The sequence below is a fragment of the Urocitellus parryii genome, chromosome 8 (assembly GCF_045843805.1).
Source record: "Urocitellus parryii isolate mUroPar1 chromosome 8, mUroPar1.hap1, whole genome shotgun sequence".
Lineage (NCBI taxonomy): Eukaryota > Metazoa > Chordata > Mammalia > Rodentia > Sciuridae > Urocitellus > Urocitellus parryii.
In genome coordinates this window covers 109,154,769-109,181,247 of record NC_135538.1, presented here as the reverse complement: position 1 = coordinate 109,181,247, position 26,479 = coordinate 109,154,769, and the positions used below count along the sequence as shown (strand labels likewise).

Here is a 26,479-nt window from a genome sequence, read left to right as displayed (position 1 = left end):
TGTCTCTGTTTGATTAAGGTGGCCACACAAAGAGGTAGAAGACTGACAATTCTGAAACTTCACAACCAACAGATCAATGCATCTATCCCTTCACGGGTTTTCCTCCCCGCCAGCATTTGTACCTGCCTAGAGAAATCCTGGTAAATGGCACCTCTGGCAAGCAAAAGAACAATCCTTTCTTGAAAAAAAAAAAAAAGCTTTATCTATCACGTCCACAAAGATGGAATTAAAGCTGTTAATATCCTTTTGTTTCTTACAAGCAGAAAGCTTTATGAAACATGAAAAAAAAAACAGGAACTGCTCTAATTAAACAATTTAACTCATCTGCCTCTCACCTGCCTCTATCCAAAATGAAATAGGATAGGTGGGTTTACAGTTAGCCAAGTATATGTCCAATTTTAAAATGGCAAAATTCTATCTAGCATTTTTTTTTTTTTTTTTTTTTTTTTTTAGTGGAACTGCAAATTAAACCCAGGGTCACTTTACCACCTTTTTAAAATTTTGAGACAGGTTCTCACTAAGTTGCTGAGTTGTCAAACTTGCAGTCCTCCTGACTCAGCCTCCCAAGTTGCTGGGAGGTATAGACCACCATGCCCAGCTGCCACAACTTACTGTTTTAAAAATCCATGTGCATAATACATTAAGAAGTACTACCAGTGGGGTAAGATGGTGCATGCCTGTAATCCCAGTGGCTCAGGAGGCTGAGGCAGGAAAATGGCAAGTTTGAAGCCAGCCTCAGCAACTTAGTGAGGCCCTAAGCAACTCAGAGAGACCATGTCTCTGAATAAAATATAAAAAAGCGCCAGGGATGTAGCTCAGTAGCTAAGTGCCCCTGGGTTCAATCCCTGGTACAAAAAAAAAAAAAAAAAAAAAAGCTACCATAAGATTTTTTGGGGCAGTTCTGGGGCGTCTAGCTCAGTGATAGAATGCTTGCCTAGCAATGCATGAAGCCCTGGGTTCAATCCCCAGCACTGCAAAAATAACACTAATAATTTTTCCCCAAAATTTATAGTTAGAACTGAATTATATGGCTGCAAATTGATTTCTAGGTCTTTGAACAATCCATTACGTGTGTGTGTGTGTGTGTGTTTTGCACCCAGGGTGCTTAACCACATCCCCAACCCTTTTTTATATTTTATTTACAGACAGGGTCTTGCGAAGTTGCTTAGGGCCTTGCTAAATTGCTGAGGCTGGCTTTGAACTCGAAATCCTCCTGCCTCAGCCTCCCTAGCTGCTGGGATTACAAGCTTGTGGCACTGTGCCCAGCCTACTTTAATATTTTAGTTTCTAAATCTTTATATGCCATAAAAACCAAACCTGAGCTTCCTCATATTTGCTCTGCATTTCCTCTCACATTATGGGTTAACAGAAGCAATAAGTGCTACAAAAGATCCTGCATTAGATATCCATGTAACCATATGTAAGGAGTCACAATTTCAAGTTAAAACAACACTACAGAAAAACTTGACCTCGAGATCATCCCTGAAATGTGAACTTTTCAAGTATGTGAAGGAAAAAAGCATACAGAAAACATCCATGAAGTTGACAATGAACACCTTAAGACTTGCTGACCCCACTATACCAATCTTTAGCATCACTTCTGACTTTAAATCTACCAAATTCAGTACAAGATTTTCTGAGACCTCAACCCTCAAACAGGCTATGCTGCCTGAATTTAGACTAAAAAAGAATGGTCATGAGCTTAAACACTATGAAGCTAAGTAGTATCATTCTCAGTAACATCCTACTTCAGGAACCACTTTCAAATACCTCCCAGGATAACAACTAATGACAATCAGGATGGGTCTTTGTTTTTAATACACAAAGTCCATATTGCTTATTCTTAAAAAATGGGAGTAAAGTATCTTTAGAAGATGAATTTAAACCACTCAATATCATTGGTGTTACTCTGCACTAAAGGGACAAAAGAAGCACCTTAAAATGACATTCCAGTCCCAACCTCCTCCACCCCCATCATTTCTCTACTTGTACTCACTGTTACACTGGTCACAAGCGTAGATTCTCCCTTCCAGGGCCTCTGTCTCAGTGAACTTGGCCAGCATCTCAGTAAGCAGGCACTCTGTCTGATTCAAAGGAACAAACCCCTTTTCTATGCAATGATAGCGTTCAGGGAATTCCAGGGACAGATCCCAAAAGGGTTCAATAGTATTTGATTTGTAATTGCAAGATATACATGTGACCTAGAAGGAAAAGATTCATTTGTAGATTATATAATTTTCTACCTTTCCACACACATTTTTGTTTGATTTAAACAAATAACTTTATCAAAGCTAAGTATATAATTTTCAAAATAATAAAATTTTAAAAGAATTGGAGCATATTATATCGGTGTGCATTTCTAGCTATGTGATACTAGTTACACACTGGAAAACCACAGAACACAGTGATTATACCTACTGCTTTCTCTCTTCATCTTCATCGAAGTATGATGCACCATGGAATGCTGCAGCAATATAGACTGCAAGTTATACTGAAGGCATTCAGGGAATCAGTCTGAGATGGATGATTTACAGGTCACTGTCTACTTCATTCATCCTCAAATTCCTCCTCCCAACTTGAAGCCAACTTGGCCTCTCTTTTTACTCTTGTTAACTGAAGCTTCCCTACATTGATTCTCTGTCTGCAGAGCCTCAAAGTACTGTGACTAGAATTCCTCTCCCACTATAACTTTACCATTTGCACTTTACATGCTCAAAAAAAACATCAATAAACTTTCTCTTCTCATCCCACTCATCAGTCCTTCAGTTCAGTAGAGGTTAACCTGAATCTCCTACATTGTCCACCTCCTTTCTTTTATCTATAAAAAGTCTGTCTGCATATTCTCACAAGACCTTATCCATGAATCTACATGACTAAAGATCCAGGAATGAAATGAAAAGTAAAGGCGAACAGAAAAGAGGCTTTTTTTTAAAGCCTTTAGGATGCTCCCAGCCACCTCTCTTCCTTGTAGGTTAAGATGCTCTTTAAACCAGAATGGAACTAGGGTTCTAGGCAAACTCTGTTCAGTCCCCTAAAAATGATCACGGCATGGGACACCAACAGTGGGTATTTCATTATAACAATGACTGTATGACCAATATCTTCATTAGCAGGTAAAGCCATTCACAGAAAATAAAGTGGTATGGCCTGGCTGGAAAGAGTGCGCAAGTTTACTCACAAGGCCATCAAAGTGTACAATACAACAACAGATATAATGGCAAAATGCATAATCACAACAAATGTTGGCTATCCTAATTAGCCCAGGAATCTGGGGAGGCATTCACAGGACACTCAAACTACAACAGCCGCCTCCCGCCTCCCACCTCCCTCCATGGTGCTGGGCAGAATGGGGGGCGGGGGTCAGCCACACCTACCTGACTGAGCAGCTGACCGTGAAATATGGTGTTAACCACTTTTAAGACCTGTTTGGTGAGCTTCCTCTGGGAGAAGGGGATGAGGATCCGGCGCGTGGTGCCCTCTGACTCGAGTTCCTGCTGTACTTTGTGCAGCAGCTCGCAGAGAAATTCCTGCGCATCCTGCTGGTCATAGCCACGGAAGGCGGGGATCAGGCTCCACACGGAGTGAAGCATGGCAAAGGGCGACACTAGTGCCCACTTCCCGGACCACATGACTCGGAAGAGGGTGTGCAGTTCATGGCAAAGGGAAATGTGCTTCGAGCTGGGCTCCTTGTTCTGGATGAGCTCCAGGCTTCTGCTGATGGAGGCCCCACCGTTCCAGCAGAGGCCTTCCCGCTCGCACGCCTGGGCTCGGTCGCTCCTCGCCGACAACTCGGTGGCAGAGCTGCTGGCCGGCCTGCCAGAGAGCGGAGCCTTGCCGTTCGTGGCTTGGGGAAACAGGTGCTCTGTGGTGGATGGGTCAAGGTTCAGGAAACACTCTCGGAACTTCTGCAGGTGGCTGAGCACCTGGAGGATGGAGTTCATGTAGCAGGTGTTGCCCAGGTTGCGCAGGCCAGTCACGCCGGGGGCCACCGCCGGCTGGCGGCGCGGCTTGAGCGCAGAAGCGCCGGGCGTCCGGCGGGAGGCGGAGCGCGCGGCGGAAGGGCCCGCGCGGCGGGGCGCGTGCAAAAGCAGGCGCGCGCTCTTGCGCGGAGGGGCGCTGGCCAGCTCCTCCAGCAGCCGCCGCTTTACCTCGCGCCGCCGTTGCCGTGCCGCTTCCTTTTTGAGCTCCAGAGCCTCCTCCTGCCGCCGCTGCTCCAGTTTCGCCCGGCCCCGAGAGCTCTTCTCGAACCACAGCCTCAGTGTCTTGGCCAGCAAGCGCTGGCGCCGGTACCACAGAGCCGTGAGCATCTGCGGCTGTCCCTGAAGAGCACGCTGCGGCTGGACCACGTCCTCGCCCGAAGCCATGGACCGCAGAGTCCGTCTCACTGGCTGGTCCTGCTTCTGGCCCCGCACCGCCAGGAGGGAGCTTCTCAGCAGCTTCAGGTCCCCCTCCGGGTTATCATTGAGCACGTAGTCCTTGCACAAGTAGCAGAACACGTAGAGATCCCGGACTTCCATGGCTAGTGGGTGTCCAGTGTCTTCAAAGTGTTTCAGTGCGTGGTCCTCAATGTAGCGGCCGCAGGCCACGTGGGAACACTTGAGGCAAGCCCACACAGACTCGGTGGTGGCGCACTCCAGGCAGCACCACTTCTGAGGATTCAGGATGGAGTGGTCCTGGGCGAGCCGCAACCGCCCTACATGTTTGCATCTATCCATGTCTTAGAGCAATCGCTACCCTCTCAACCTGGCAAAAAGCCCCAAAAAGGGAAGGGGAAAAAAAGAACTTTCAGCAAAATGTTTTCCTAGAGAAAGGCTTGGGAATGGCATTTAACCCAAGATGTGCTAGTTTTCAATTCAAAACTGGTTGCTTTTAAAATTGAAACTTGTTATATCGAGTTTCAAATACCAGTGAGAGAGATGAAGAGCCTCAAACAAAATGTCAATCTCAGGTTGATTTTAATATATTTCAAAGTAGAGATAGTCTTGCACAAAGTATCATTTTTTATGCTATCTAAGGAGGAAGACCTCGAGCCTCAAGTAACATTCTACATGTGTCTTTTTCAAAATAACATTTACATCTTGCGGAAGGGGTGGGGAAACTTTCATTCTCACTCAAAGGACAGGTATGTAAAGAATTTGATAAATTTGATTTGGGAAAAGAGGTCGAGTGACTACTGAAATATTACTTAACCCAACTACAATTTTAAAAGCAACAAATCTGCCAGAGATGAAAATGATTTTTTAAATGGTGGTACTGGTCGCGGTGTCACTCGCCTATAAAGTCCCTGTGACTTGGGAGGCTGAGACAGGGAAATACATACCAAGTTTGGGGCAGCCTCAGTAACTTATGGAGACTCTGTCTTAAAATAAAAAGGACTGTGGATGTAGCTCAGTGGTAAAGCACCCTGGATTCAATCCCTTGTACCAAAACAAAACAAAACAAAACAAACAAAAAATAACATACTGAACACTTTTTTCTGTGTAATACTGCTTTTTCAGTATTATTCATAAGAGAAGCCTAGTAGGCAATTTCTCAAGGGAAAGAAACTGGATGACTATTAAAAAAAAAAAAAAAGGTTATTCTTTGGAATCTTGAAGCTTCCACCCACCACCTGCAACCCATACCAGCTTTTAAAATTCCCTGAAGGCAGTCCTCTTATAAAATGAATAGCCTTCATCTCCATTTCTTTTCTACTTCTTGTTTCTATGAGCAATAGTTCCAGATTACGGGGTCAACCCAGAGAAGTCTAAATTCAGTGTACTAAGTAGTTCCTTTAGTTTTCCAGATATCCTTTTGGCCTAGTTCAGTTGCCAAAACCCACACATACACATATACATACATACATACATGTATGTCTATGTGTGTATGTATAAATATACACACACATTAAACAAGCTCTCCATATTAAACAAGCTCTACTGGTGTATATACATGTACACATACATACACAGACTGCAGGACCAAATTTTTTTTTTTTTTTTTTTTTTTTTTTGGTACTTGGGATTGAATTCAGGGGCACTATCTAGAGACAAGGTCTCACTGAGTTGCTTAGGGCCTGGTGAATTCGCTAAGGCTGACTTTTGAACTCGGGATCCTCCTGCCTCAGCCTCCCAAGCCACTGAGATTACAGGTGTATGCCAGCATGCTGGCAGTCCTTCCCTTCCCTTCAAAATGGCAGAGGCCAGCTGCCCATATAAGAAACCCTCATCATGTATAAATAAAAATATATATATTTTTTTTAAATAAACCCTTGCCAGATGCAATGGTGTATACCCATAATCCCAGCAGTTTGGGAGGATGCGACAGGAGGATCGTGAGTTCAAAGCCAGCCTCAGCAAAAGCGAAGTGCTAAAATACAAAATAGGGCTGGGGATGTGACTCAGTGATTGAGTGTCCCGGAGTTCAATCCCTGGCACCAATAAACACATAAATAAATAAATTGGATACACATGATGGTCTCTCAACCAATTATCAGGGACACAAAAGATGTCAGTAAGGAAGGAATGAAGGGAGATGGGAGAAATATCAAGAGTCAAGAAATTCCCAAGTTTATCACTATTTTTTAAAATGTCGTCCCTGAATCACCTACCAGCATCAGAATTCCCTAGGCTTCTTCCTGGTTACTACTCTAGACTTAATGAATCTGTCTGGAGAGGAGACTAAAATCTCCATATTAAACAAGCTCTACTGATGAATCTTTTGCACATTAAAATCAAAGAACCACTACACTAATCCAATCAGTTATATAGGGAGGGAAAATTCACAGAAATCAAATTTCAATTCTCAGATTCTTCACTCAGACCAACATCATCCAAAAGAACTTTCTATAGTGATGAAATATTCTCCTTCGTGCTGTCCATTACTGTAGTAACTAGTCACAAAATTACCAAGCATTTGAAATGTGGCTAGTGAGACTGAGGGACTGAAGTTTTAATTTTAGTTAATTAAAATTTAAATAGTCACACACAGCTAGGCCTGGTGGCTCACACTTGTAATCCCAGTAACTCAAAGGCTGAGGCAAGAGGATCACAAATTTGAGGCCTGCCTCAGCAATTTAGCAAGGCCGTAAGCAACCTAGTCAGACCCTGTCTCAAAATAAACAATGTAAAGGGCTGGGGATGTAGCTCAGCAGTAAAGCACCCCTGAGTTCAATCCCCCATACCAAAAATACATTAATTTTTTTTAAAAAATTAGTCACACACCTACAGTGGCTGCAGTATTAAAACAGCAGACTTAAACACACCAGGATATATTGTTTAGCTCACTCCGCTTTTCTTTTGGTTTTCTTTCCTTTGAAAAATTCAGTACCTACTGAATCATACCTGAATAGCATCCCCTTATAACTCAAAACGTAATACCTAGCCAATCCCTATTTTTGCCTCAATGTGTCCTCAGATATTTAATTGCCACCAAAATGTTCTCCTGTGAAATACAAGTCAGCTTCACATCCTACAAAGAGAGAGTATTTCTGTAAACAGGAATATAGCAGCACAACACAGAACACCGATGCCTTACAAAATCAACTCCTGTGCTAGGAAAAAATATGCGGGAACAACCAAAAGCCAAAATAGAAAAACACTAAAACACTATTTCACACCCTCTCCGTGGAGCCCTGTCAAATGGAAAGGGCACTGTGGAAATTCTTCCTTCCAATTTCATTTCCTGATCTATAAATCTGCTGATCACGCACATCCTTTCCTGCACAGCCCTTTTCCCATTACAAATCTGTCGTGGTGACTCAGTAACCTGCCATATGGCAGAGTAAATCCATTCAGGAAAACACAAGGCTACTTTGTACCTCACCACATGGACCTAAGCTAGGCAGACTAGATTCTCTAGAGGAAAACTATATCTGATCATGAAATGGAAATTTCCAAAAAGTGACACAAAAGAAAAAAGCTAGCTTAACGAACATGTAAGATAAGAGAATGAAAAGAACACAACCCCAGGTAGGCTCTGTTCAAGGAGAAATGTGTTTAAATCACCTCCCACACACTCTGCTTTATTTCATAACAAGCCCTAATACCCACTAACAGAAAGAGGAATTCTGTTGTATATTTTTCTGACATGTACAGCTTTCCCTTCATATTCTCAAAGGTCACAATAATTCTAACATTTCTACTTGAAACATATATCATCCAGTATGACAGGCACCCAATATCCAAACAGACTTGCAGTGTGGTTGGGAAAGAACAGGATGTATCTGAATAGTTCTACATCATTAAGTAGATCGGTCATGTAAATAAATGCCCTACACAACCTGGATTAATCTGCATATAGGAAAGTAACCTGAAAAATATTAGCATTTTTTAATTACCATAGTTTTATTTTAAAAATCAGAATCAACCTGAGTTAAAAATCACAATCAGTATTTTAAGTAATTCTACTAGAAAAATGCCACTAAGTATTAAGTGAAAATATAATGGAATCTTTTCAACTTCTGCCTTTTGTTCTGATGAGAAATATCTAGAGGGGCTGGGGATGTGGCTCAAGCAGTAGCACGCTCGCCTGGCATGCGTGCGGCCGGGGTTCGATTCTCAGCACCACATACAAACAAAGATGTTGTGTTTGCTGAAAAACTAAAAAATAAATATTAAAATTCTCTCTCTCTTTCAAAAAAAAAAAAAAAAAAAGAAATATCTAGATTTACCACATCACTTAAAAAAGTCTCCATGTAAAAGATGACTAAACATAACAATCATTTTTCAAAAATAGCCTGAAAACATGGTATCTTTTAATTGGACTCTTTCAATTATTCTTAAATAGCAAATTTCTTAGCAGATCTTAAGTGCATCACCAGAAATAATATTTCTTAGGCAGAGGAATCAACAAAAACAAAATAGGAAAAAAAAATCTTCTTTAGGGAGATCTCCATTTCCCCCTCTCTCTCTCATGTTATCCATTTTTTCCGTTCTTAATGAAGGACTATGGAATAATCCTGCTTGGTCTTGGTTAGACCAAGTGGCATAAATTCCAGCTTCAGAGAGAGTAGACACTATGGTAACATGCTGACAGCCTTCATTTACATAAAAGAATACTAATTACGTGGTATCATCAACATCTGTGATTCCGCTCACTGCCATATGCGACAGTGCTGGGTATTTTAACCCTTCAACTCACTAAATGTATCCAGAATTGCATCTGTGACAAAATCTGAAGACCACTTGAAGAAACATAGTGAAGGCATTTTTAAAAATTACATGATAAAACTGAATTTTGTTTTTGCTAATATTTTATTTCCAAGTGGTATGAGAAAATATAATTCATTATCAATATTAATAATTAAGGAAAAGACTTTCATAAAATATAGAAATCACATTAAGAGGGGCTGGGGATGTAGCTCAGTGGTAGTGCACTTGCCTAGCATGTGCTAGGCCCTGGATTCAATCCCAAGCATTAGGTGAAAAAAAAAAAATCTCATTAAAATATAGTTAATAACCCAAAAGGGAAGGGTGCCATGAAAGTACTATGTAGGACTTTACAATGACAGTAGCTTTTAAATTTCTACATTTATAGCTAAAACAAAACTGAAATTAGGGCACACATTGAAAAGGTGGGGTTAGGGAAGCTGAGGGCCATGTGAGGTGGAGACTGCTGAATAGGTGGAATGTCCTTGCAGGCTGCTGCACATCCCCCTTCCCCTTATTACCACCCTCCCTGAGTGGGAGTGTGTAGGGGAGTATACGAGGGATTACCTCTAGAGCACAGCTCGAAGACCCCTGGAGGGACTGAAATTTCTGAGAGAAGTCCAAAAGCTCTGATGAAATGTATTCTCTGGCTCTTGGACCTGAGAACAGGAACATCCATTAAGCAGCAGGTCTTGGCCACAGGTGATGGGACCTGATGTGCTGGTGTCAGAACCCTTGCAAGATGACTATCACTCATTTGTTGTCAGTAATCAAATGCTGGTGTTCAAGAATAACTGTGTAATTGGGGGTTATGCAGATTTGGGGTTATACCAGCATAATGTATCACCTTATGATACCTTATGATACATTATGCTGGTATGATATTAGGATGAGCTTTCTTCAATGCAAAAAGTGTACAATAGGGCTGGGGGTGTGGCTCAGTGGCTCAGCCTTGCCCGGCATGCCTGAAGCCCTGGGTTCAATCCCAGGATGGCCAATCACAAAACACTGGTTTGCTCATGGGGAGGGACCATCCCTGCCATTGTCCAAGAAAACAAAAAAGACAGATGCTTTGACATTTGTCATCTGACAGCAAATGACAGTAAGAATGCTTTACTCTGTACCAAATACCGACTTCTCTAACCATAGAAGAACCAGAACTAGGCTTTGGCGCTCTGTACTTCCACTCTCTCCTCTTGTTTGCTTCCTTCCTCTCACTGCAAATATTAAGTCTATTCTAACTTAAGAGAGAGACAAAAAGAAAGACACAAGGTTGCCCTGCCTCTAGACTATCCTTGATACTGATTAGGCTCCTCCTTCCTCTGCCCTCTTGACCTCTGGAGGAGTATTATGCGGCTTCATCTCGTTGCAGCTCCTCCCCAACACCCAGATTTCATGGGAACTATTTTCTCAAAGGTCACTCACTAGCAATTTCCTTATAGTTAAATTCATTAGCCTTTGCTCAGTCTCCATCCACATTTGTACTGCATTTGACACCAAGTGCGCATTCTCTCCTGAACTTCAGGCTACCACTCTGGTCCGGTTTTCTTCCTATATCTGTAATCACACCTCTGTTTTCAAATGTCTCCCAGTTCCTTGACATGTCAGCTTTCCTTAAGGTTTTGTCTGCACTTCTCAATGATTTATTTCATCTATTCCTAGAACTTCAAGCCATCAATTCAACATCGCATTGTATTTTATTCCCACAAATATTTTTAAATTGTTTTACCAAGATATAATTTACATACTATAAAATTCACTCACTTCAAGTATACAACTCAATCATTTTTGGTATACTCACAGAACCCCAGTATACTTTTGAATATAAAAGTGTTTCTATTTCTGGCCTGGGGGTGTGGCTCAGTGGTAAAACATTCCAAGCACAAGTCAAGCCCTGGGTTCCAGCCCCATAACGAGAAAAATAATAAATAAAAAAGTTTTTTTTTTTTAAGTTTCCATTTCCTTGCAGCAACTCAGTCTCTGGTTGAATTTTTACATACTGATACCTGCATTATGCTACACTACTATTATTAATGTTTGAAGGATGAAGCCACTGCATGTTTTGGGCTTTTCTGTTTGGTAGCAGTGATGATCATACTATGTGCTCTACACTATCGTCTGGGTCTCCTGATGAGCAAGATCAGTAAGATGACTGAAGGGGACTAAGGAGATGCCATCTGTGGAATGAAGCTAGCTGGCCTTCAAGGCATCACACTTTTTGATTCATTAACCTAAATACTATTTCCAGAGAGGTCAGTGCCTAAACCTTAGTCCTTTTTCCAGGATGCTAGATTGAGGGCAAGGTGGCAAAAAAAAAAAAAAAAAAAAAAAAAAAAGGCTGCTCATATTAAAATCAGAAAATTTTGAATTCCATGGGAGACACACATCCCCTCTCTCCCTCTTTCTCAGAAATACTACCCCTGTCAGTGCAGAGAAGTGACAGCTCAAAGTAGTAGAGAACCAGGCTAGCTGTATAAGGATTACTCAGGGCTTCTTCAAACTTAATAGTCTGTTGGGTTGGGGGACAGCTCAGTAGTAGAGTGCTCACCCAGCATGCTCAAGGTCTTAGACTCAGTCCTCAGCACCACAAAATAAAAACACTTAGTAGTTTGTATTGTCTTCAGATCAAAGGAATTGGCTTGCTACAAGTAGGTGTTGGCTCTGCACCTTCTAGAGGCTATCCATGTTATTAACCTCAAACAGGCACTGTGTATATTTTGAACCTCCCCAGTAGCCGGTTCCCAGTCTGTCTCAATGAACAGGCTCTGCAACATGGTAGCCCCCTCACCAACCCAGGGAATCAGTTCAGTCACCTAATCTAACTTCGCTTTTTGAATGCCAACACATGAATTCTCCAACTAATAAAAGAAACATGTTACTCACAGGCCAGGATTTTCTGTTGGCCAAGAAAAAATTATCCTAATGCAAAAGAACCCTGATCTGTTAACTTGATAACTCTTTGTTTTTCTTCTTTATTAAAGATAGGCATCTTTATCCAAATGTGGGCACAATACATGGCACAATGGCATATAGATCAATTCCATTAAGTGCAACAGAAATCCCACTTCAGACAAATGGGTATGAGACTTGCATGAGGCAAACTACCTCTTGTGTCTCATTCTGACTGGATTACAACATTGGTAATAATGTCTGGAATACCAGCCACTTACAAGGATAAGGCAGGAGGATCTCAAGTTCCAGTCCAGCCTCAGCAACTTGTATCAAAGTAAAATAAAATGAGCTGGGGATAATAGTTCAGTGGTAAGCATCCTTAGTTCAATTTCCAGTACTAAAAAAAAAAAAAAAAAAAGGAATTTTCCTAAAGACAAAAAGAAAGGAGAATTAGATAGGAATGAAAAGATCTCTCACTTGAACATATATGTTTTGTGCTTTTGAGATGGATCAAGTAAAGAGGGGCGCCAAAAACAACACCAGGGTCATAATAAACCCCAGAACAGCTTGAGCAGATCTGCTAAAAGAGAAAACAGAGTTTTTTTCCTGAAAGGGGAAAACAAAAAGTCATTAGCAGTTTTTATGTTTTGTTTTAGCATGATCTCCCTGACAAACCAGTGATAAAACAAGGTCCAAACTAAGGTCTCTTATCACACAGAAAATTTTTCTACACCAAAAAGTGGGGTAGGTCTGTAATCCCAGTGACACGGAAGGCTGAGGCAGGAGGATTACAAATTCAAAGACAGCCTCAGCAACCTAGCAAGGCCCTAAGCAATCTCAGCAGGACCCTGTCTTGGAATAAAATATGAAAAGACCTGGGAGGCTGGGGTTGCGGCTCAGTGGTAGAGTACTTGCCTAGGATGCGTGAAGCATTGGGTTCAAGCCTCAGCACCACATAAAAATATAAATAAATAAAGGTATTATGTCCATCTACAACTAAACAAAAAAAATTTTTAACTAGACTAGGGGGGCTGGGTTTCAGTGGTAGCACACTTGCCTGGCATGTGTGAGGCACTGGGTTCGACTCTCAGCACCACATATAAATACATAAATAAAATAGAAATCTATCAATAACTAAAAAAAATATTAAAGGGAGGGGGGCTAGGGATGTGGCTCAGTGGTTAAGCGACCCTTCTATTGCTACCACCGAGAAAATTAGTGTTTAACCTCCAAACATCTGATCATAGGAACCATGGTTTGTCCCTGCAGTAGGCCTCCCAAACACCAAGTTCTCTGCAGCGGCCAGACAACCAATCAAAAACATACATATGCATATGCCCATATATCTATGTCAAATATATATCACACCCTTCTTGAATTTTACCCATTACATATATGTGGTTTGTTGTCTATATATTATAACCAGTATATCTTTTAAAAACTATATACAGAAATAAATAATTTTCTCCTAAAAGTTCATTAAGCTATTAGATGAAAACTGACAGGAAACTTTATAATGGGTGAATAAGCCTGACAACATCTGTCTCCAGAACAGTCGGCCCTCCCTAGTATGGTTCCTAGCAGCATCACCTATCAAGTATTTTGCTAAAAGAACTGAGCCTAAGTCCAAGGAAGCCTTGAGATCTAACTACTAGGTTAGGGGAAACCGAGGAAATAGGAACTTGACACCACAGGCTGTGATTAGCCAAATCATGGAGAAAGCATATGGCAAACACTACAGAGTCAATTAGATAAGGTTCTTTAACAAATGAATGACACTAAAAAGGGAGGCAGGGAGAGTGGATCTTCTATGGATTAGCGATAGATCAACTAAACATAATATGTGGTTCTTATTAAATACTGATTTGCATAAACCAACTATAAAGATTTTTTTTAGAAAACTGAGGGAAAATGTTCTAAAATACTATCTATAGCTACACTACTGTTTGTTTTTTTTTTTTAAAAAAAAAAAGCTTTACTGAAGGTTTGAATTGTACAATCTGATAAGTTTTGTCAAGATATATACTTGTAAAGTCACAACCAAAATAATGAGCACATCCAACACAGCCCAAAATTTACTCATGCCCCTTTGCAGCCCCTGACTCCAACCTCCCTTCCTACTACTCCCAGTCCAAAACTGGGAAAAATGGAACACAGAGTAAGTATTAGATGACATTCAGTAATGATTAGTTTGATATGATAATGGTACTATAATTTCATTTTTAAAATATTTTTATGGCAGTAATACCTCTGAGGTGTTTACAGGTAAAGTATTATGACGTGTGGGGCTGGGGTGGGGAGGGGTGAAAAGTGGCAGGAAGAAATAAAACAAGATTGTCAAAATGTTGGTCACTGTTGAGCCTGGTTGATGGTTACATAGAATTCATTCTACTAGTCTCTTCATTTTTGTGTATGCTTGAAAAGTTCCATAAAAAATATTTTTAAAGACAAAAAATACCTTTTAGACTCAGATGGCCATTTGGGAGGCCACTTGCAAGCTGCCTCCCAAATTTCTCTCAATAACCTCACCAGATTTTTATCTAGAATTCTGTCTTCAAAATTTTCTGCCTTTTGGGGACACCAATCCACTTCAGTGAATTTGAAGTACCTCTTGCTTTCTCATGGCTTCTCTTTCTGAAGCTTCTTCCTTTCCTGAGAAAGAAAGATCCCTGATTTTTTTTTCCCCTCTTAGAACTCTTTCCCCTCCTCATTCCAATCATCCAATGGAAAGGAGTCTAACTACCTTATCCCCAAGTCTCACTATAGTCTCAGTAAACTGTGGCTCAAAAATTACATTTTAAAAATCCAAATATTTTTGTTTCTCTGACCCCAGTCATATTAATGTTACTCCCAGTCCACATGATGCTTGGTGTGCCATGGCAAAATTTGGCCAACAGATCCCATACAATATGTTCAAATATCCACCACCCGGTTGTTTGCCAGCAGGGAGTGTAGAACACCCTTTGTCATAGAAATGATGTTATGACTAGCACTCAGTTTCATTTTAAAAGCCTACAGAACCTACAATGTATCTATACTACAGTACTAGAATACTAGTACCACCACTGTGGAAGCTAACTAGCAAATGTATTTATTATCTTTTTTATTTTCTTTTGCAGTACTGGTGATTGAACCCAGGGCCACTCTACCACTGAGCTACACCCCCAGCCCATTTTATCTTATTTTGTCTTAAGTTATTTTATTTTTAATTATTTTATTTTTATCTTAAATTGCCCAGGCTGGTCTCAAACTTGTAATCCTCCTGCTTCAGCCTCCAGAGTTGCAAGAATTACAGGTGTGTACCACCACATCTGGCTTCAAATGTATTTTCTCTGAGAAAATTAATTCAAATTTGCAACTCAGGATGCCAGAAATTGCTTTCCAGCTGCAGCCCAAGCCGTGAAATGGGGAATACCCTCCTCCTACTTTCTCCACATGGCTGAGGAGGGCTTTCCACACATGGCCATTAGTATGGAAGACACATATATACATTGGGAACTGCCTGCAGAGAAAAAAAAAAAAAGGAACAATTTCTGTGAAAAGAAAACAAATCTGACTAGAATTTACAAACAGATCCTCAGATTAGATGCCAATGTTGGCTGTTTTGGTGGCTACTCTAAGAAATGGAAACCCCATCTTCCTGATGTCCTACTACTTAAATGACAACAATAACATTTAGTCTTGTGCCCTGCCCCACACAACACACCAAACATGTCAGGACAGAGACCCATCATATTCTGCACAGAGACACCATATGTATGGGGGTAGTAGTGGGAGTTGAACCCAGTGGTGTTCTACCACCAAGCGACATCCCCAACCCTCTTTAATTTAGAGATAGGGTCTTGCTAAATTGCCCAGGCCAACCTCGAATGTGTGATCTTGTACCTCAGCCTCCTGAATATCAGCTGGGATTAAGGTGTGTGGAAAGCACTTGGTTTCAAGAGCAAAGATGAGAAAGGTCCAAAGAGAAGACAGGAGTATTTGTTAAATATATATTAGGGGAAAAAAAACTGGATGTTACAAAGAGAACAATCAGGAATTTTAATAGGGAACTGGTAAAACAAATTATAAATCAGCCATATAGTGGAAACCAAGAGTTACTTAAAAAAACAGTATGTGAAAAAGCAAAGGGATAAGAATAGTGTATATAATAGGTCATCAAAAGTGTAAAAAAGGGGCTCAGGTTGTGGCTTAGCATGTTTGAGGCTCTGGGCTTGATTCTCAGCACCACATAAAATAAAATAAATAAAATAAAGGTCCATCAACAACTAAACATATATATATTTTTAAAAGAGTGTAAAAAAAAGCCATGCACACACTCATGCAACTTAGAGGATAAACAAGAAGCTAGTACACTACATGCCCTGTGGTAAACAGTAGAGACAGAAAGAAGACTCTGTTGTCAACCTCAGCACCTTTAGGGGATATGGCATTGAGGAAACTCACTGTTTCAGCAACCATAAAAATCCAGGCATTGAGCTGGGTGCAATGGTGAAAAGCCTTAAGTGCAGCAATTCAGGAAGCTAAGAAAGGACAGGGCAATTTCGAGGCCAACATGAGCAACTTAGCGAGACCCTGCCTCAAAATAAACAATAAAAAGGGCTGGGGATGTAGCTCAGAGGTAGAGTGCCCCTGTAAATCCCCAGTACCAAAAACTAAAAAACAAAACAAAAAATTCAGGTATCAGCAAGATGATTGAAGATAAGCACAGACAAATATGTTTTGTCATGCTTTCATTAGGAAGTAAGATTTTGAGATAAGCAGCCTGATGACATTCATGGTATATAGAGAAACTGAGATCATGTTCTAGAAGCCCTAACCACTTCATAAAGAGCTCTCTTGCTGACATGGTGGTGTATGCCTATAATGCCAGCAACTCAAGAGGCAGAGGTAGGAAGATTGCAAGTTCAAGGCCAGCCTCAGCAACTTAGTGAGACCCTGCCTCAAAAGAAAAAGGGCTGGGGATGTGGCTCAATGATAAAGCACTCCTGGGTTCAATCCCTAGTACCAAAAAAAAAAAAAAAAAAAAAAAAAAGCCCTTTCCCCTTCCCCTGTCCATAACTTTACAACTGGCAAAGTACAAATCTCTTATTGCAGACTGGCAATACAACAGAGCCTCTGCCAGTCAAATGTCAATCACATTTCATATCAACCAAGGTATGAAGTTAAATTCTACTCTTCTTTCCAGGTGGTACTCCCAACAACTGTGCATAGCGTGGAATTCATGGGCAGACTCTTTTCCCCCGAAACTCCAGAAATCCCCCATGGAACAGCTCCTAACATTATTCCAGTTTACTGGTCAGTAAAATACCTCTCAATAGCGCACCAACCTCTCTGAAAGAGTGGAGGCAGGGGAATGTGTGTGTGCGTGTGTGTGTGTGTGTGTGTGTGTGTGTGTGTGTGTGTGTGAGAGAGGGTGGGGGGGAGAGAGAGAGGAGTATGTATTAGGAGGTGGTGAAGGGAATCAGCTGAATGTCCAGGGAGGTTCAAATGAGAGTGCACACACTCCTGTACTTGGAAAGTAGTTAAATCTAACCAAAATACCAGCTGCCATGGCCAGCTATGCTACCTATTTCTGAAAACAAGCTCTTATCAGCCACTCATTTTTGCCTCCATAGGGCTTATTATGGATATGAGGTGTCCCCCAAAAGCTCACGTGTGAGACGATGCAAGAAGGTTCAGAGGAGAAATGATTGGATTGTTAGTCTTAACCCAATCCATGGATTAATCCATGATGGGATTAAATGAGTGGTGGCTAGTAGTGTGTGACTGGAGGAAGTGGTTAATTGGGGGCATGGCTATGAAGTATATATTGTGTATCTCGAGCTACAGTCATTCTCTCTGCTTCCAGATGCCATGTGAGCTGCTTCCCTCTGCCACCATGTCCTACCATCATGGTCAGCCTCATCTCAAGCCCCAAGAAATGGAGCTGACCTTCTCTGGACTAAGACCTTTGAAATCGTGAGCCCTCAAATAAACTCCCCCTCCCCTACAATTGCACTGATGGGATCCTTCAGTCACGGCAGCAAAAAATCTGGCTAAAACAGGGCTTTTACCTTATTAGGCTGGTTAATGGAGCACCTTAAAGTAACTAACACTGTGGCCTTGATTTCATCCAGAGTCTCATCTAATAAGGCATTCATAGTATGGTATTCTTAAACAATTAGAGGACACTCTTATATTAAAAACAAGAAAAATCACTATCCTTTCAAAACAAATTTGGTTTATCACATGTTATCTACTTTTCTTAGGTCTTTAAACATTGTTTAATGGCAACACAGAGCAAAGACAGTAAAAGCCCAGTAAAGTTGTTAAAGTAAGTCCATTGCATTACAAAATGCAGTTGAATTAAAGAAGCAGAATTAGCCTGAGTTCAGTCTCCAGTGGGGGTATGTCCATTGAATACTCACAGATCCAGCAGAATGTGCTGCGTGGCAAAAATATCAAAAGGGCCTTCTTTCAATAAACCATAGAAGGCATTTGAAAGACGTGAACTGTGCATGACCCTCATCTCTTGTATAAGGGTAAAGCAGCAGTGCTTCTGGGTACTCTGCTACAGTGAGCGGGCACAAGAGGTGACAGGACTGGGCCCTAACTCCTGCAAGAATAAGACAGAGGGCCACTGCACACCAAGGGAACACACTTCTTTGTAGTTTAAGTCCCACTAAATCCTAGAACCCCTGCTCCTGTTTTAAAATATTCACCTTCCGATTCTGCCAGTGAGTCCCATGATTTGCATTAAGACATCAAAGTTCCATTAAAGGCAAACATAATCTTATATGGGAAATGCTAAGCTAATCAACTAATAACTAAATACAGCTACCTTTACAGTAGCAGGAAGTAGAAAGCAGAGTTCTGATGGACAAGATACTGCATAAGCAAATGTTCACAGAAAGAAACTAGAGAGGGAGGGAAAAGTATGAATCACTGCCTCTGAGCCTTAAGGCTGTATGACCAATGAGGATGGTCCCTAGAGAAAACACACAAAATAAGCTTCCCTGACTTCATAAATGTTTCTTTAGCATCTCTTCTATGTTGCCTGTGATAACTGTGTGAATCAATGTAGATACTCATAAGATTATAATACCAGTGAGATATATATCTTTAACAAAGATGTAATGAAACAAGTATACTTGTAATCCATTAAGTATAGCTTTAAAAAAAAAAAAAAAAAAAGACAGTCTCATTGTTCCCAGGCAGGCAACTCCTGGGCTCAAGCTATCCTCCTGTCTCAACCTCCAGAGTCGCTGGGATGAAAGGCATGCGCCACCACACCTGATCAATGTCAGACTTCTGAGGGACCATTTAATTCAATGCTAATTCCAAGGGGCCAGCTTACTAGTCCTCCAGTAAAGAAAATATGGCATCAAGCTGGTCCAGATCCAATCTGGACTTTAATGGAAAGGCAGAGGCTGGACTATTAAGGTGATGATGTCAGTAAGAAATAAGGAATTGTACTGCAAGTGAGGCAGGAAGATTACAAGTTTCAAATCAACCTCAGTAATTTAGCAAGGCACTAAGCAAACTAGTGAGACTTTGACTCAAAAATAATAATGAGCTGTGTGGTGGCACATGCCTATAATCCCAGCAACTCAAGAGGCTGAAGCAGGAGGATCGTGAGGTCAAAGCCATTCTCAGCAATTTAGTGAAGCACTTAAGCAACTCATTGAGACCTTGTCTCTAAACAAAATGCAAAAAAAAGGGGGGGGGGGGCTGGGGATGTGACTCAGTGGTTAAATGTTCCTGGGTTCAATCCACAGTACCAAAAACAAAAACAAAAAATAATAATAATAAAATAAAGGACTGGAAATATAGCTCAGTGGTAAAGCACCCCTGGGTTCATTCCCTAGTACCTGAATAAATAAATAAGGAATTGTCACTTTGTATTTGTACATTGCAATGACATATAGTGTCTCCAAAATAATAGTTAAGAGTTTGTTCTCTGAAAATCAAATAAAACAGAAAAATGTAGTGAAAACAAAATCCATCTGTTAAAATAACCAAAACTCTAAGTTCTGGTATCAACCAGATATCAGGGGTCTGAGTGACAAGAGTTCTGAGGACCCCCAAAGTGATCAAAGTGACCTAGACAGAATCTGACAGTTGAGGATATCAGTCTATGCTTGACCATGGACTGGAGATCAGCAGTAAGAGGGGGTGTCCTCTGAGCAAATTAGACTGCGTTCTTCCTCAGCAGGTCTCCAACTCATAAATAGACCCACTGGAGACTGGTGATAGCCTATGAGGGCCTAAGAGCACTGGTCACTATAATGTCATCCAGAAGGCTCCCTCTGCACTTATTCCTTGCACAGAAAACCAAAATTGATTTTCCACATAGCCCACCTTCAGGGAGAAAACACAATAACCACCAATTCAAGTACCAGTGTGCTTAACAGTTTTATTCATCATTGTAAATTAATCTTCACTCTGATGATTTGACCACATAAGTCACTTCCCAAGATAACTGGTCATTGTATCTTGTTCGCACAAAATTGAAGTTCTGGACCTTTAGAGTTAAGGTCTAGACCCTAGCTAGTTATGACTTCACCAGGGTAATGCCACCTGGGAGGGCTCTGGGTAAGAAGCTGGAATTTTCAGGGATAGGTAGCTCTCCATTCACGATCTCTACAAGTAAAAAACAGTTGGACAAAACCTGGCTGGGGCTAAATACTTTTCAGTATTTTTATAATTAACATGAATTATAAAAAGTCAAATCAACTGTCATTTATTGAACACTTACTACATCCAGGCACTGTTCTAATACTTAACATATATCATTCATTCCTCATGATAAGCTGATAAGGTAGTTATTTTAACCCTATTTAAAATAGAAGAAACTTAGAGGTCATAAACCCTATCCATGATTGCACAGCTGATACAGGGCTAAGCTCTGACTTAGACTTCGAAACTCGATGTTAACTAAATGTGATCAACCACTATTAGAATTTAAATTAAAAAAAAATTCATCTTCTTGATTACCAGAGCAGGATTGAACATCTTTTCAAGTATATATTAGCCATTCTCTTTTCTCTGCTGTGAACTGACATAACAAGCAAGCACTCACCATTGAACTTCCAATCACATAAAAACTTACCAGAACTAATATGAACTCAACTGCTTTGAAGCACTATCAAAGCTTTGTGCAGTGGCAGTATTGTGGCCAATGAGGTTTATCTGAGGCATGATTGTTGCTAATTGAACACTATCAATAGAAACATACTTAATAAGGTCAGAAACAAATAATAGGCATTACCTATTCTAAGAGATGAACCAATCTTTTTTGGTTGGTCGATTTGCCTTTTTCTCATTAAATGATTACAGTTCTGTACATTTCTGGATGTAAGGCCTCTGACACTTAGATGTGTTGTAAGTATCTGTATATAAGTGTGTGGCTTGTCTGTTGTTTAGGGGGCCATGTTGTGCATAGGATTTATAGTTCATGCAATCATAGGGTGCATTTTATGATTTTATATTTTATGAAACCATTTCTTACCCCAAGATAATTAAGATATTCCCTTATAGTTTTTCCTAAAAGTTATACAGTTTGCACTGAGGTTGCTAACACATCTGTGTTGTTTTGCTTTTGTTTCCTATTCTACTAGACTATTTGACTCACCATTTCCCACTGCCACAGGGTTCCATTACCAAAAAGACAAGTTAAGCCAATCTTGATGGCTCATACCACCTCTTCCCCACCAATTCTTTTAAAGTAACTTTGGCCATTTTTGTTTCTTTATCATATGAAACTTAAGGTAAACTTGTAAAATTACGTCCAAAAAATCCTTTTGCAAGTTTGATTGGCATTGCACTGAATTTATAAACTTATTTTGGGGAAAACTGACCTCTTCGTGGTAGTGAGTCTTCCCATCCATATCTACATTTAGTATTTCCTGGACACCTTTTAAAGTTTTTGTGAATGGAATCTTTTGAAAATATAATACACATTTACCAAATGGTTACTGCTAGTATGCCAAAATGTAATTCACTTTTATATTAGTTTGAATCATATGGAATTGCTGATATTTAATAATTTTGACCTAAAAATCATATCTCATATTATGCTCAAACATTTCTAATCCAATACTCAGGCAATCTTGCTGAACTGTTAATTGTTCTAATAATTTGTAGATTCTTTTGCATTTTCTCTGGGTGACCTCATAATCTTCAAGTACAGACAGCTTTTCTCTCTTTTCTATTTCTTTTTTCTTGTCTTCTGGCATTAGCTAGGAACTCTAGTTTGTTAGTAAACAATAAGGGTGATACAGTGGGTATCATCTCCTTATCTGAACTTTAGAGGTAATGGATCTACAGTTTTACCAGAAAGTATAATGTCTATCTAGGGGATTTTAGTTAACTTTAGGTTACAGAAGTTCTTTTTTATTTCTAGTTTGGATAAAAAAAAATTAGACTGGGGCTGGGGATGTGGCTCAAGCGGTAGCGCGCTCGCCTGGCATGCGTGCGGCCCGGGTTCGATCCTCAGCACCACATACCAACAAAAGATGTTGTGTCTGCCGAGAACTAAAAAATAAATATTAAAAATTCTCTCTCTCTCTCTCTCTCTCTCTCCCCCCTCTCTCACTCTCTCAAAAAAAAATTAGACTAAATATTAAATTTCATCTAATATTTTATTTTGCACCTATTAAGAAAATCACACACTGGGGCTGGGGTTGTGGGTCAAAGGAAGAGTGCTTACCTAGCATGCATGAGGCACTGGGTTCGATTCTCAGCACCACATAAAAATAAAATAAAGGTATTGTGTCCACTTACAACTAAAAAATAAATGTTAAAAAAAAGAAAATCATACAACTGTCCTTTTAAAATATGTTGGTTTATATCAGTGATAGATTTTTCTGAAGCTGAAAACTGCATATAATAAAAAAAATGGTCTTGGTGTTTTATTTTCAAATACAATGTTATCTTCAGTCCGTTAATATTTAGGGTGGGGATATAACTCAGCTGGTAGAGTGCTTGCCTCGAATGCACAAGGCCCTGGATTCAATCCCCAGCACTTAAAAAAAAATTATATTCATATTTTAAGTTCATTTTCAGAAGTGAGATTAGTCTTTTCTTTTCTTATATTGCCCTTCCCTGTTTTACTGTTACACTAACTTCAAAAACTGAGATGGGTGACTTTCCCTATCTCTATAGAATGTTCTGTTCCAAGGTTTATCTGTTCTAGAAAGACCTGAAAAATTTTACCTGCAAACCTGTCTCTTTTGGACATTCTATAAGATGGTTTTAGTGGTTGATGTAGCTAAATTCAAAGCAAGATCCAGGGCTGGGTGTGCAGCTCAGTGGCGGAGCCCTTGCCTAGCATTCCCAAGGCCTTGGGTTTAATCACCAGCACTACAAAAAAAAAAAAAAAGCAAAAAAAGACTCTCAAATCCAGTAATCATAGGTATAAGCCTTAGGAAAGTGTGTCTAGGTGATCCAGAAATGCAGAAATCCCACAATGGTTTATACTTTTGAAAACATTTAAGCCAGGTGCATACCTGTAATCCCAGTTGCTCATGAGGCTAAGGCAGGAGAATCTCAAATTCAAGGTCAACCTGGGCAACTTAGCAAGACTCTGTCTCAAAATAAAAAAGAATACAAAGGTTGGGGATGCTCAGTGGTGGAATGCCCCTAGGCACAATCCTTGGTACCACAATAAAGAATTTTGAAAAGAAAATATTCAAATAAATAGTATGCTACTATTAGAAAGAAGGACAATAATGGAGGAAACAATCAGATGTTCAAGCAATTAGAATTTAGGAAAGGGGTATGACATACCAGTACTATAGGACCCAGAGCTGAGGCCTGAGGTACTCCTGGTACAGGGTGAGGGGCATGGAGAGCATGATAGGCCCCTCCACTAAGACCACTGGTTTTATTGCTGTAAAGAGTGGTACCATCAGGGTTGGGGATTTAGCTCAGTGGCAGAGCGCTTGCCTAGCACGCACAAAGCCCTGGGTTCCGTCCTCAGCCCTGGGGGAGAAAAAAAGAGTGGTACCATCATTTTTGAAGTGAATGAATCATCTCCCTTCCCTACTAGTTTTCTTGGGCTTCTAATTAATATTAACCACTGTTCCACAACTACCACTTTTAATGGCTTGCTCATATGATAAAGTCCAAGTTTCTCAACGGGACTTTCAAAAGTATTCCAAACAATCTGACTCTGGACTAGCTTCTAATATTATCTCCACTTTTTTTTTTTTTTTAATACAAACAACCAGATAGTCTGGTCTACTAATCAGAAGTCCCCAGATATACTTACCTCCTCGCCATGCTATCCATCCTCTTCTGTTCTAATCCTCAAAGCCCCATTTTTCTTTCTTTTTCTTTCCTCCCCCACTCTTTACTTTTGGTACTTAGGAATGAACCCAGGGACCTTTTACCACTGAACTACATGCCCAGCCCTTATTCTCTTTTATTTTGAGACAGCATCCTCCTAAGTTGCTCAGAGCCTGAATAAGTTTCTGAGATGGGCCTCAAACTTATGATCCTCCTGCCTTAGCCTCCTGAGTCACGGGATCACAAGCATGTGTCACATGCCTGGCAGGTTCAACATTTTCATAATGGTCTTTTCCTGCCCACTCTACCACACATGAATCTCTACCTCAAAGAATACCTCATTGCCTACAGCCCTCAGTTGTTCATCTGGTTTCCCAGCCACATTTCATATTTCTGCTTAAGGCAAAGGATATACCACTTACTGCCTTCCCAGGGATTTTGATATAAAGAACTAAAAATTCAATCCTAATTTTCCCCTGAGCATCTTTTACTGATATTAGATGCCTATCTTGACTTCTAATCCTAGGTGGAGCCCCTTCTCTTTGATAAATAAACTGAAATGCTTTTGCATTATGCAGAGACAATTATCTTCTGAAATTCCGTGATTGCTCATTAACCTATTCTTTCCCAGTTCCAGCTCCTTTGCCAGGTACCACAGCGGACTGTCATGCTTTCCTAGCTACACGAGAATATATGGGTAATTGCCTAGGTCCTAGTATAAACAAAACTGGCACATGCAGGCAAAAAGGTCAAACTTTCAAAAAGACTTGGCTTTTTAGACAACTGTACACATGGTGTGTTGTTTGCAAAGACAGGAAAAAAAGCACATTAAAGATGCCATTTTTAATGGCTCCCAATACGTGTCATATTTAAATGAAGTTAGCTTTTTTTCAACCAGATACTCACTCTTATTATGGGGACTATGTTGTTCAAAGATACCAGCTTCCACTAGAGGGTATTTTTGGCAAAACTTTATCACTAGATATTAATTTAGTAAATAAATATTTACTGAGCACACACCTATGATGTAATAAGGACTTAGGCACAGAAGCCAGTCAGAACAGGATTAGGCAACACCACAAATCTCAATTAACTAAAATGATTGACAAATTTGATATCTTAAAAACATTAAATCTATCCAGGAGCTGTGGCACACGCCTGTAATCCAGCAGCTCTGGAGGCTGAGGCAGGAGGATTGCAAGGTCAAAAGCCAGCCTCAGCAATGGTGAGACACTAAGCAACTCAGTGAGACCCTACCTCTAAATAAAACACAAAATAGGGCTGGGGATGTGACTCAGTGGTTGAGTGCTCCTGAGTTCAATCCCCAATACAAAATAAATAAATAAATAAATCTAATTCAATATTTCTTTAACTCTTTTGTGATTGAAGATCTTATAGTACTTCTAGCTGTTTTTCTGCCCTTTTTTGAGGAAGGTGCCTTTGACTTAAATTCCCATTAATAAAAAATTTAGACCTAGAATTAGGGAAGTAAATTTTTGTTTATTTTCATTACATATATTTCTCCATTAATTCTCAGTTAAAATAAATGATTAATAATTTGAGAATTATAATAGGTAATAAAATGTTTAAGCACTGACATGTAACCTTGCTCCAATAGCTTCCTGCATACTCTAAATAAGATTTTAGAAATGACTCTAGTTTGAAAACCTAAAAAAGTATAAAATATTCCATGTGAAATACCTACCCATAGTTCTCTTTGTTATGGGTCAGAATTCTCATACCTGCCACACATCACAGGTGTGAAATCTAGTTCAACAAAGGCAGAAGTGGACACAATTATCACAGTATGGGTGCAAGGGAAATGTAAGAAATAGTAGCAGGATTTCATTCCATATTCTTAATCGGCCAACTGGTGAAGAGTGGGCTGACAGTCTATATGTAAAATCCTGGTTATTAACCTAAGCCCAGCTTATTTAGTGTATGATTCCAAGTGCAATGAATATAACTAACCTACTGAATGAACATCACAGCTTAGCAATACAATAGCACACTGTACAGTATTCATGGTCTAACCTTCCTGATTGTGTGGCTTAGTGGGAGCTTAGTGCAGCTTGATGCCACTATGCAGCATCATGAAAAAGTATTGTTCTTCATATTGCTAGCCCAGGAAAATATGAATATTCAAAATTTGAAGCGTGGTTTCTACGTAATATGTAGAATATACT

At 40.1% G+C, this 26,479-nt stretch overlaps 1 protein-coding gene and 1 pseudogene across 1 annotated transcript in view; one reads left to right on the top strand and one right to left on the bottom strand.

The window, feature by feature from the left end:
- The window catches only part of Usp49 (ubiquitin specific peptidase 49), an 84,242-nt gene that overhangs the window by 6,823 nt on the left and 50,940 nt on the right, over positions 1 to 26,479 (bottom strand). The window contains exons 4-5 of the mRNA XM_026383547.2: positions 3,375 to 4,743; positions 1,997 to 2,201 (exon numbers count right to left, since the gene is read on the bottom strand). Coding sequence (XP_026239332.1) covers positions 1,997 to 2,201; positions 3,375 to 4,715 — 1,546 coding nt within the window. The 5' untranslated portion in view covers positions 4,716 to 4,743. The remainder of the gene's footprint in view (positions 1 to 1,996; positions 2,202 to 3,374; positions 4,744 to 26,479) is intronic.
- On the top strand, positions 21,155 to 21,237 carry LOC113179241 (U4 spliceosomal RNA; annotated as a pseudogene).